This window comes from Stenella coeruleoalba (genome assembly GCF_951394435.1).
Source record: "Stenella coeruleoalba genome assembly, chromosome: 5".
NCBI classification, from domain to species: domain Eukaryota; kingdom Metazoa; phylum Chordata; class Mammalia; order Artiodactyla; family Delphinidae; genus Stenella; species Stenella coeruleoalba.
The window spans coordinates 125,721,782-125,734,504 of record NC_137150.1 but is presented as its reverse complement, the minus strand read 5'-3'; the positions used below and the strand labels follow the sequence as shown (position 1 = coordinate 125,734,504).

At 36.2% G+C, this 12,723-nt stretch overlaps 1 protein-coding gene across 4 annotated transcripts in view; it reads right to left on the bottom strand.

Moving 5' to 3' along the window:
• Positions 1 to 12,723, bottom strand: part of GABPA (GA binding protein transcription factor subunit alpha) — a 36,255-nt gene that overhangs the window by 20,123 nt on the left and 3,409 nt on the right. For 3 of the 4 annotated variants that reach the window (XM_079923424.1, XM_079923423.1, XM_079923425.1), the window contains exons 2-5: positions 8,446 to 8,547; positions 4,837 to 4,981; positions 2,643 to 2,727; positions 314 to 559 (exon numbers count right to left, since the gene is read on the bottom strand). In XM_079923424.1, the coding sequence (XP_079779550.1) occupies positions 314 to 559; positions 2,643 to 2,727; positions 4,837 to 4,981; positions 8,446 to 8,522 (553 nt within the window). In that variant the 5' untranslated portion in view covers positions 8,523 to 8,547. Of the gene's footprint in view, positions 1 to 313; positions 560 to 2,642; positions 2,728 to 4,836; positions 4,982 to 8,445; positions 8,548 to 10,278; positions 11,829 to 12,723 lie in introns of those variants that run through there. The other variant, XM_079923426.1, reaches the window with a different exon arrangement.

Below are 12,723 nucleotides of genomic sequence, written 5' to 3'. Positions count from 1 at the left end.
GTATGTTTCTTTATACCAGTTATTGACAGCTTAAAAACATGTTACGTTTATAGCAATTATCTTTTTTCATTTATCTTCTCTCTCGTCAACTACATTGTGAATGCCCTAAGGGCAGATTTTTTTCTTTGTATCTTTGTATTCCCAGCACCATCATATGTTAAAGTCCAAAAAAAACAAAAACAAAACCAAAGAAAATCAATATATTTCCTAAAAATTCTACATTTAAGATAGATAATCTACTCACCCTACTGTCTTTCATGTCAAGCTTAATTCTTATTATTCTACCTAACATAATTATTATGCATTTTATTACCATAGGGTATCCCAAGACGTTCTTGCTCTTTCCTATAACCTTCCAGAGCAGCAGCCCATCTTGTCACTTGTTCTGAGGTTTCATCTGAAATGGTTGTAATGTGTTTTGTGCCATCAAGAGTTATCACTTGAGCTTCCTCAACAAGATGTGCTTCTGCTTCGGCATGGTGGGCATCTGGATCAATAACTACTTCAACTGTTTCCGCAGGTTTAACAATTTCCAGGATGTTTAGCTTTGGTTCAATTCCTTACCAGTGATTAAAAAGAAAACAAGTATATCTAAGTGAAAACACGAAAGTCTCTAACAAATAAAAATTTAGTTGAGTTTATATGTTCTCAAACGGTAGAGCAAGGCTCCATTTTAAATATTTTTAGCATTATGTCTAGAGAATTTAAACAGATTTCTATTAAATGAGAAAAACAACAATTCAGCAGAACTTTGATAGATTAGATAACAGTATTGTACCAATATTAATTTCCTCATTTTGATAACTGAACTGTGGTCATGCAAAAGAATTTCTTGCTTTCGGAAAACACACTAATGTATTTAGAGATAGGAAGGAATAATGTCTACATCTCATTCTTAACCAGGTCAAAAAAATAATGTGGGAATGAGGGAGAGAGAGAATAAAGCAAACATAGTAAAAGTTAACATTTGGGGAATCTGGGTGAAGGATATCCAGGAATTCTTTTACTACACTTGCAACTCTTCTGTAAGTCTAAAATAATTTAAGAATACCACCACCACCATGCATATATACACACACAGATGCATGCAAGCACACACACACACCACCTACAAACATTAGGAAAAAAAGTACCACTATGGAATAGAAAATTAAAACTACACTATGGAGAGTATAAATGAGTAGCTACTTATCCTGAGAAGTTGAAAAAATTAAAATTATTTACTGACTCCTTTTCTTTTTAGAAGACAAAGTACATGTATTAAAAATGAACAGACACTAAGCTTGTTACATTAAATTCACATCATTAAATTCTGATTTTCATTTTCAATTGAATGAAGAAAAACCCAAATACTTAAGATATTCAAAATAGAATAAACTAGCCCTTTATGAAATAATCTCACTTATATTAAAAATACAGCTGCAAAAAACTATCATACTACTTAACAGCTACTGTTTGCTCACTGATTCAGTTACAATCTATATCAAAAATTTAATCAAAGTGTATTTGCAAGAAAAAACAAAACTCAATTTCAATATTCTGAAGTTCAATCAGGAAAATCATTATTACAAGAAAATATACAGCTATAATTCATCAGGTAGTGTAAACAGAAGTCAGTTCTTTCAAATATACATGAGGAAACAAATTATAATTTTTGAAGAAGATTTTTCCTAAAAATTATCCCCTAATCCTCCATTCAAATTGCATCAAGTCAACTCTTCTTAAACACACCTATACTGAGAGGTCACTAAACTTTTAAAGATAAAAAACAAAGATTGATTTTCTTTCCTATTCCCAACAATAGTAAATCCTGGGGAAATTAAGGATCATAAGTAGGTAGTTACCATTTTCATAATGTGAAGAAAACTTTGGTTTGTGAAATATAATTGTAAGCAATACAATATGTTCAGAGATGAAAATTAGTCTAAAACTGGTTAGAAATCTCAAAAAGCCACATTTAAAAAAACTAAAATTCAACCCACCAAAAATGGTTTCCTAATTTTCTAACTTGTATATTTACACAGATTAGTAAAATACTGTGATGGATATGGCTGACTGGGTCACATCACATCCTTTGCAAATTCCTCTCTCTGTGCTAAACTGCAGAGACTATACATGTCCTTGCAGCTACGGCTGCAGATGTGATTTAGGTTCTAGATTCACTGCCATGAGCGTTCCATTTGGAGATGAGTTAAGAGGGGACAAGCAAGCACACGGCATCCATTTTTTGGCTAATGTGAATCACTGAAAAGGCAGCATGGTTCCAAATCGACAGCTATAGTTGTGGCTTTCAGATTTGGCATTTTCCAGATCCCGGCAGAGCAGCAGCTTCCTTGGCAGTCCAGTTCTACAGCGTGGCTGAGGCATTCTTAGACAGTCAACTAGAACCTGTTCTTTCAGCCCTCCCTGTGATCCTGTTATTTACTACCCTGTAATATACCCTTTCCTGATTAAAGTAGGTAGAATGTGTTATACTATCTGCTTCATCCTGACAGATAAAACAATTAAATCAAAAGCATGAATATTTGGCTATAACATCACATTAACTAATTTAGACAACCATCTAAAACTTATAAAATTGAGTTCCCATATTAGAAAAACATGAGCTAAACTTTTAAGTAACAACATTAAAAGTAACTTACCTTGGTAAGAAATTACCTGTACACTAAGCTGTACAGTTCCGTCTGTCTTTACTCCTTGGTCAAATAAACTTCGTTCTGGATCCAGCTAAACATGGATAAAATGATTAAGATTATTTTAGCTCAGTCATCTTGTTTAATATAAATGGATGTGCCAAACAGGACTTAATTACTGAGGCATACTAATTAAGTTACAGAACACGTTTAATTATTCAAGTTGTCCCATCATTTAATTCTTTGCCAAAACTGAAAATAACTTAACCACTGTGGTAGCAATTAAGGACAACACAGACGACAGGATTTACTGTAAGTGGTGGTTTTCTCTAGCTCTGGAGTCTAGTTTAGAATTTTAAATAATGCCAAAGGCAATTATTTTTTCTGTAAAAGTATTTAAAGTAGAAGATAATGCTATTTATCTGCCATGAATAAGCAAGGGTGTTTTATTAGTGGGGACAATTTATATAAATTTATTTATGTAATTCTTGCCATTATCTCCCTTTTAATCAATGATACACATTTAAGATCAGGGTTAACTCTAAATTTTTGATCATAAAGTTAATGAAGTTAAAGGACTTATAACCTTACTACTTGACCTAGCTGTGAATATCTTTAATCATAATTCTGTATCCTTTCAGTACCTTTCAGTATCAGTGCTTTTGAGTACATTTCACACAAATGGCAAAAAGTAATTCTGACTTCTAGACATTTTGTCATCCATTTATAAACAGCCTTCTGTTGTAATTATTTTGAGTAATGTGTATCTCTGTGTCTGCATATCATACAGCTGGAGGTACAAAGCTCCTCCCACTCTCATTCCCAAGAATTCAGCCAATACTGTAGTCATGGTACAAACATATTTTCTAATATTAAAAACATCATACACATAAAGCCTAAAATCTTAAGTGACTATGCATCTAACTTAAACAGAGACAAGACAAACTTTGTAACCCTACACTTGGACAGGTCAAACGTGGCAGCTTCACTCCTTAAGACAACAGTATCTGCCTGACATTTTGTTAAAAATTCTCCTCATAGCAAGATTTCTCCCCTCTCCAGTAGACACTGGTATTATCTACTAGAAGCTAAAGCCTGTATAACTCTGAAGAGGGCTCTCAGGTACTGGACACTCTAGCTAGTTCAGTTAAGAGCTGGCACAAGGACAAAACTCAAGCATGATATTTGATCTCAGGTCATATTCCTTAGAGAAGTACAACTCAACTGTTGTTCATCAGCTCTGAAGTCAGCACTCATCTGAAAATACAAAAGCATTACCACAAGCAGCAAGCATTCTGACTCCAACTGTATATTTGCATTAATTGACATGGAGAACAGAAGTTACTATCCTCAGATCCTTTTTGAGGAGGAGAAGGGGGAGGGGGACAGGAAGAAATCCAAAATGTCCTAGATGCAAGGCCAGCTCTGAATTCTATGATACTATAAATTATGCATATTTCCATTTATTCTACCAATATATATTGAGATCCTATGATAGGCTGGGTACTTTGCAGGTGTTACTTTCGTTTTGCTTAGGTCAGGTATTGTAAGAGCAGCAACAAATATCAGAGCTAAAAAACAAGTAAGAGATTGAGTCCCTTAATTTTACATATGAGAAAAAAACAGGTCAAGTCCAGTGACAATGAATTATTCAATAAAAACTTTATTAAAAAGTCAGCCTCAAACAAGTGAAGAGTTTTAGAGTCACACAGGCCTGGGTTCACATTCCAATGTATCCCTTTGTAGCTTATCCAAAATTTACTGCTGGAGCAAATAAAGATGGAAGGGAATATAAAATCATTTGGTCAAACTATCTTTAAAAGATGAGGAAACTGATGCACAAAGAAGTTAAAAGTTAGAAACAGGGTGTGAGGACACACTTCTTCAGCTTCCAAGGTCAATGTGTTTCTCACTACTCTACGTTTTAAGCTCTGATTAAAATGTATTTAAACTTCTCATTTTATATTTGTCAAAGTAAAAAAAAGAATGTTTGATTTATTACTCAATCTTTTAAAAATAATTTTAAGTGGAGGAAATTTTTCTGAAAGAATTCTTTTTACTTCTAAATGCTTACATTTTATAATAATATAGGTCAAATGGAGAAAAAGGTCACAGCTAGAGAGAAAAGGCCAACAACAACAAAACATTTCTAATGCAGATATAAATGCTGAAATACAAATCTCAAAAAAGAAAAAAATAATACCTGGATATCTTGCAGGCAAATTTCATGAGCATCCAAAGAACACTGCAGTCTTGGTTCTAGTAGTTTCTTTAAATTGCCTATTGGCTCATTGATGTCTATGGCCTGGCTTACACATTCAGCTGGAGTGTAGGTTTGTTCAACAATGCTAAAGAATACAATGTTAAAGGATCCAGTGTTAAAGAATATAATGGTTAACAATTACATTCTTACCCTGGATATTAATGCAATGATATGGTGAAAACAAAATTCAACACCAAAACACATTTCTGGCCTTTGAAACTCCTTTCTGCACAGACACCTTTCACAGTGGTAGGCTCATCAACAGCTAGTGTTGTCAAGCTTAATACTGAATCACATCGCACAGAGAAATGCTAGCTTGAAATTTAAGGCACCTTTTCAAATACACCATATTATATACATACATGTGTATGCATGTGTGTATACACATACAAATATTGCATATACAATATTTAAGGAGAAACATTTGCATTTATATTATATTTCCAAGTTATTTTGAAGAATTTTAGGCTCAGAAAGGAATATATAAAGCCTCTTCAAAACTTGTATGCCATCTCTACTAGTCAATTTCTCTTTCCAAGATTAATACAATTTAATAATGTAAATTATAAGACATGAAAATATAAGTTATCAAAAATATTTTCATTTAATCTAATCTGAAAACTACTGGTTATAATCAGTCTAGATCCACCTTAAAAAATTATAATTTTCCTTTAAAACTCTCTAAGGGCTCTTTTGCATTATTATTTCATACTTTGAATTCTACAAAGTTCCTTGAGGTAAAATCTCTGGTACGTAATTCTATGTATCTTTTGTGAATCCTTATTTGAGGCCAAACAGAAAATAGGTACCAATTAGTATTTGCTGAATTGATAAACCTAGAATTCAATCAAGTTTCATGACATGTTTAATTTATATATGGTTTAAATCTCATTTGCAGTTGTCAAAAACAGTATGTATTTAAAATTTGTCAAGTTCCATTTTCACATAAATTCCAAGTATAACGCAATACACACATGATATTCACTGAACGTATTCAGCCTAAATTCCTAAACCTTTTAAAATTTATAAAAGAGAACAGTCATGACTGAAAAAAACAAGATTATTTTAAAATAATAGTAAACATATTCTTATTACTATTTGTTAAGGTAAAATAATTGGGTCTTTTGGCTAAGTGAGTATTTTTACTAATTCTTCAGCTATAGCAGAGTGGGCTATATTTTTCTTTTTTTCATAACAATAATCTTTAAAATGTCACTTTAACACAGATTTTTAAAGACCTATTTTACATGAGCTCAACATTTAAAACACTTTTTAATATTCTGTTGCCACCATTTAAACCTTGGGAGATCCATATAAAAAACCTGATTACCAATTTCCCTTGAGAAAGTGTGGATGATCTCACATCACTGGACCTAAATTTCTGCATAGCAATCTGCTACAACTAGACAGCTAGCTATAACTGCTTCCTTTACATAGCTACTCCCCAGGTCAACAGTAACTATCAACCACAGTAACTACCAATATCTTACATGAGACATCAGCAAAGGTTTTCTGTAAGGGGTCAAACAGTAAAAACTTCAGACTTTGTGGACCATTTGTATGTATGTATATATAAAAACAAATACGTGCATGTCAGTCTCCAAGATAGCCCAAATGATTCTTACCTCCTAATATTCACATCTTTTCATAGTTCCCTCCCGAATTGTACCAAGGTTGGACTGTGTGACCAAAGGACCAAGGACTAAGAGTAATATATGTACTGCTTCTTAGATTAGGTTATTTAAAAATAAGACACTGTGGCCAAGGCTCTCTCTCAGACCATCTGCGTTAGGGAAAGCCAGCCACCATGTCATGAGCAGCCCTGCACGGAAAGAAGCCCATGTGGTGAGGAAGCGAATGGTCCTGTCACCAGTCTTATGAGTGATCTCAGAAACAGATATGCCAGCCTCAGTCAGCTCTTCAGATGACTGTAGCCCAGACGAACAGCTTCACTGCAAGCTCACAAAGTACCCTGAGCCAAAGCCATCCAGCTAAACTGTCCCCAGGTTCCGGATTCTGAGAAACTTCGTGCGATAATAACAGTTGGGTGCTTTAAGCTGCAAAGTTCTGGGGTAATGTGCTACATAAATAAATAAATAAATGTATGTATGTACGTATACACACACAACCTAAACATTTATATGTGCACATGTATGAAAATTAAGAAAGACATGCAGCCTATTGTTTCTTCCGTTGGAGAAAATAGCATAATCGAACATGTTGAAAAGCTCCATTAAAAATTTAAGGTCTCCCAGGCAGCCATGTCAAGGTATTTTAGACCTTTTCTGTCAGGAAAATGTTTCTGTACCAGGGCATGGTGGGGGAGGACAGGACGGAGGACACTAAACTGGGGTTTCTCTTTTGAGCTAGAGCCAAACGTCTCTTCTGAGCAGAAGAGGTGGCATAAGTAACCGCAGAAAAAATGGGGGAGTTGCTAATTAACTGGCATGAAATCTCAATTATGCAAGACAAATAAGTTGTAGAGATCCATTGCACAACATTATGCCTGCAGTTGACAATACTGTATTGTACACTTAAAAATTTATTGAGGGTAGATCTTGTGTTAAATATACTTACCACAATAAAATACAATTTTAAAAAATTTAAGGTCTTTAACCTCAGCTGCACTCTCAACACTCAGCATCCTACTCAACTTTAGTGATCTTCTCCATTCCCATCATAGTTGTTCTGAACCTTCGTTACTCTATGTCAGTTTTCTGCTACCCTTGAGGTCCTTTTACTTTCAGTTTATTATCTCCTGCTTTACAGAGTAAAGTAGGACTATTAGCCATTACCCTCCTCAACCTTCTTGACTCCCAAATCCCTATTTTTTACCCATATTCTCTCCTTGGATTCAGAACTCATTACCACTGCCCTCCTTCCTTAATGGAGTAAGTAATATTCTATTACTATTCCAAAAACTAACACCTTTCACTTCTCTAAATGCTTAGTACTGTGATGGCTCATACAGATGTATGTTTCCTCAAATACAAGGTAGTCTCTACAAGGGCAAGTTACAGTCTCATTTATTCATGTACTCCAGACAGCTGTTATTTGTTGAATTAGTTCAGGCTGTGGATTAAACTCTTACTGAAATAAAAGTAATCAGCACTGACAAAAGGAAAAAGAATCAAACAGTGCCTGAGGGGGAAAAAACCATCACAATCAATTGCTTGATCATTATCAGCTATGCTTATTACTGTCTTTAAAACTATCTTTTCCTCCCAGCTACAAAACCAACAAACCCAGTAAGTCTGAGGAAAAAGGCAATACATTATCCCCCAAAATGCTGAGGTCAGTTGGAAAAAAAAAAAAGGCCCCCAAAAGAACTTAGCGTGATTTTTTTTTTTTTTTTTTTTTTTTTGCGGTACGCAGGCCTCTCACTGTTGTGGCCTCTCATGTGGGATCTTCCCGAACCAGGGCACGAACCCGTGTCCCCTGGATCGGCAGGCAAACTCTCAACCACTGCGCCACCAGGGAAGCCCTTGGCTTCATTCTTAATTAGGCATGTTGATAATATAAAAAGTGGTAAATTAAAAAAATACCAACCTTTCTTCTGTGCACTCTGGTTTCTCTGTTCCATCAATCTCAATTTCTATCAGCTCCTCTGCTTCTCTTTTCGTCATGATTGAAGTATTTCAAAAGCTGACCCTACAAAAGTTAAAATGAAAGACATTCTGAAATTATCTGCATAAGCAGACACGGTATACAAGAAGTAAAGACCCAATTCAAATAAAAGTGGAGGATAAGCAGAAGAGGAGGAAGTAATCTTCACATATAAAAGAAAATCCACAACTAATATTTATAAACTAGTTTTTGTTTAAATGGTGTTTATTAGCCTGACATGACATCATTATCATTCCCTTGGATTTACTGGGATGTTTTCAGCCCAATCTCAGCCAATAAATTAATTCAGGTTACTTCAAAATTAAGTGAAGGCATGTCAACTATATTACAGCAATTCAGTCTTAATAACAGATTCAAACCTGCAGCTTAAAAATCAACATAGAAATTCCCTGGCAGTCCAGTGGTTTGGACTCTGCACTTCCACTGCAGAGGGCATGGGTTCCATCCCTGGTCAGGGAGCTAAGATCCCTCATGATGCATGGTGTGGCCAAACAAAAAACAACATGGAGATGAACAATTTACAATGGTTCAGCTAAAAGCTGTACCTTCTTAGCAGAATTTATTGCAAACCATTATACTGACAGAATAATATAAAAGTTAATCCCAGCTTTGTGTTACATTTCTTATAAATGCCAGTACAATATTCTCAAACAGCAAAATAAAGTAACAAAATCATTATAGATATGTGCATTATTGCCCTGATTACACACTAGAATTTTATTTATTTATTTTTTTTGGCTGCGTTGGATCTTTGCTGCTGAGCGCCAGCTTTCTCTAGTTGGGGCAAGTGGGGGCTACTCTTCGTTGTAATGCATGGGCTTCTCATTGTGGTGGCTTCTCTTGTTGTGGAGCACAGGCTCTAGGTGCGTGGGCTTCGGTAGTTGTGGCATGTGGGCTCAGTAGTTGTGGCGCACGGGCTCAGCTGCTCCGCAGCATGTGGGATCTTCCTGGACCAGGGATCGAGGATCGAACCTGTGTCCCCTGCACTGGCAGGTGGATTCTTAACCACTATGCCACCAGGGAAGTCCCAACACTAGAATTTTTTATGATTGTTTTTCAGATGTGGTTTTATACATTTTAAATAAACCATTACTTCAGTTTTTAATTCTCTCGTGTAAAATTATTACCTGCTACATTAAACTTCCATTGATTTTTGTACCATTGATACATTATGTGCCATTTTGTACCATTTGTACTCTTGATACTAAAACATTATAATTAAAAAAATGCTAAGTAATGCATAAAATAGCTGCATATATTGGTATTTCTTTATGACCATTTCCAAGGTGTTAATGTTTCAGGCTGTTAGGACCTCACTGTAGGTCAGTGAATCTGTCTCTGGACTCAATATATATTCTCAGTCCAGAATAGAGTTTTCTAAGTTTACTACTACATCTAAAAAAGTACTTCTAAGTGCCTTCGACTCTCTGACTTGCAAGGAATGGTCCTCTAAATTTGGTACTTTAATGTTTATAAAGGAGTCCATGCTCCCACTTTAAAGATTTGACAAAATGAAGAATTCAAATATTCATTCCTATTAATAATAACCATTATTTACTGAGTATCAGGCACCACATTCAAATGCTTTACACAGAACAATCTTATTTTGAGTCCACCCTCATAAGAAAACTATCCAGAGGTTAGTGAGGCTAAACTGCCTGTGGCTCCATAATGTCATGCTTTAGGTCTATCAACTGAAGTACATGCTCTATACTGCAAATATACACTAGAACAAGAGCCTCCACCATCTCTTACCTGGAATAGCCTCTTCCTAACACGTTTCCCTGTGTTGGTGCCCTTGCCCCCCTGCAGTCTGTTCTCAGTCAATACAACTGCCAGTGTGATCCTTTTTAAAACTGAAGTTACATCACAGCACTCCTTTGATACCATTCACAGTAAAAAAAAAACTAAAGACTTCACAATGGCCAACAAGGTCCTACGTGATCTACTCCCCATCCCCATTCTACTACTGCTCTGACTCCCTCTCCCACACTGGCCTCCTTACTTGTCCTTACATCTTTCTTCTTGTCCACAGCACTCATTCTCTAACATACTAATAATTTACTACATTTATTGTCTTTCTTTCTCCGTTGGATCACTGCCAGGGTGCAAAAACCAAAACTGTCCAAAAGTGACCCCAGGAACTTAAGTTGGTTTGCCTGGCCTACGGACTTCCCCTAGCTACTGGAGGTGGGAGGGGCTTCCCCAGGTCCCAACTTCTCAAGGGACCAAGGTCTTTGTGGTAGGCACAATAACAACCCAGAACCTGTGATTATGCTAAATCACATGGCCAAGGGGAATTAAGTTTACTAATAAACTGACCTTCAAATACAGAGATTATCCTGGCTTATCTAGGTGAGTCCAAGGAAATCACAGTACCCTTAAGAGGGAAAGAGGGAATGTGAAGAGATCCAGAGTGATTCAAAGTGAGAAGGACTTGACTGGCTGGCTGTGACTGGCTTTGAAGATGAAAGAAAGGAGCCACAAACCAAGGAACGCAGGCAGCCTCTAAAACCTGGAAAAAGGAAACAGATTCTCCCCTAGAGCCTCCAGAAGACGTGCAACTCTGCCAACATCTGATTTTAGCCCAGGAAGACCCATTTCAGACTTCTGACTTCAAGAAATGTATGATAATAAATTGTTTTCAAGCCACTAAGTTTGTAGTAATTTGTTACAGTAGCTCTGGGAAACTAACACAGTCTTCTTTCCCACTTTAAAAAGGATTGTAACTCTCCTCAGGTCCAAACATCTCCAAATGCTGGGGAGCTGGTTTTCTGACAACTTATTCTATAAATCGCTGGCATCCAAATCTAGACTGCCTAGTACAAAAATGATCTGACTTTCCCCACATTATTAAGGTTGCTCTCACAGCTCCTCTACAATAAGAAAGCATAATAAGAGGGTGGGGCTCTCCACTGAAATAGATACACATCATGCACATCCAGCAGAATGCCTAGGCCCCAGCAGATTTTGGTTGGGATGATGAAAGAATGAAGGGCTTTTGTTTTCTTTTCTTGCTGACCCTGGCCTAGTAAGTCTTCCCTTTCCCCATAAAGCCTATTTCTTAACAGATACTATGTGTAAAACTGTGGAATTCATCCTGAGCACTAGAGCAAAACAGGAGCTGGTGACCCAATAAGGCCTATCCTTGTAGGACAACACAAGCTCACCTGGGAAGGGGTATTTGTTCACAGATATATACAAAGAACTTTGAACTGCCTCTCCCTTTGTAGGCACTCTATTAAAATGTGTTGGATAAGTGAATGTTATAACAACTATTACACACTGTATAACTGACTCCAGAAGCCTAAAAGGCTTCCATGTGAAAGGTAAATCTATGAAGCTAACAGAAGAAAATGGTGGGAATTTTTTTGTGGTCTAATGATAGAAAAGATTTCTTAAACATAATTTCAAAAACATAAACCATAAGGAAAAAAATTGATAGATTTCCTTACATAAAAATTAAGAGTTATGTTTAACTGACAGGCTACAGAGTAGAAACAGATATTTCCAATATCCACACATGACAAGGGACTAATAATTGGAATTCACAGTGAACTCCTGCAAGTTGATAACACCCCCCCAAAAGTCAGGACAAATTAGAAAAGTCAGTAAAGCACAGAAAAAGGAAACTCACATAAAGAGAAACCAAAATGGCTACGGACATGAAGAAATGCTCACATTCAAATTATTCACTTTATACTGTGCATATATGGCAAAGATTAGAACGTTGAATACTGAAAAGAGTTAGCAGGGACATGGGGGCATAGAATATAGACAGGACTATTGATAGAGTATAGACAGGACTATTTTGGAGAAAAATCTAGCAGCACTTGCTCAAATAAAGTGCTTATACCTATGACCCAGCAATCTTGCCCTCAGATAAGCATTCCAGAGACATTCTCACGATGACTGATAATAGGATGTTAAGGGCAGCTTTGCTGGAGATAGCTGAAAGCTGAAGCCAATATCCATGGTAAGAGAGTACTGCGGATACAAGAAAATGTGAAAGAAGTACACACTATGGAACTACAGTAGCTGTTAGAAACAAGGAGGTAACGTACACACACATACACGCAAAAATCATAAAAACTGTACAAAAAAAGTAAGAACCAGAATAAGGTTTTTAGCAGGACAGCACTTAAAAGGATCATTTATGTTGTATTTTCAGGGCCTACAAGGACATCCACTCCCATCTCC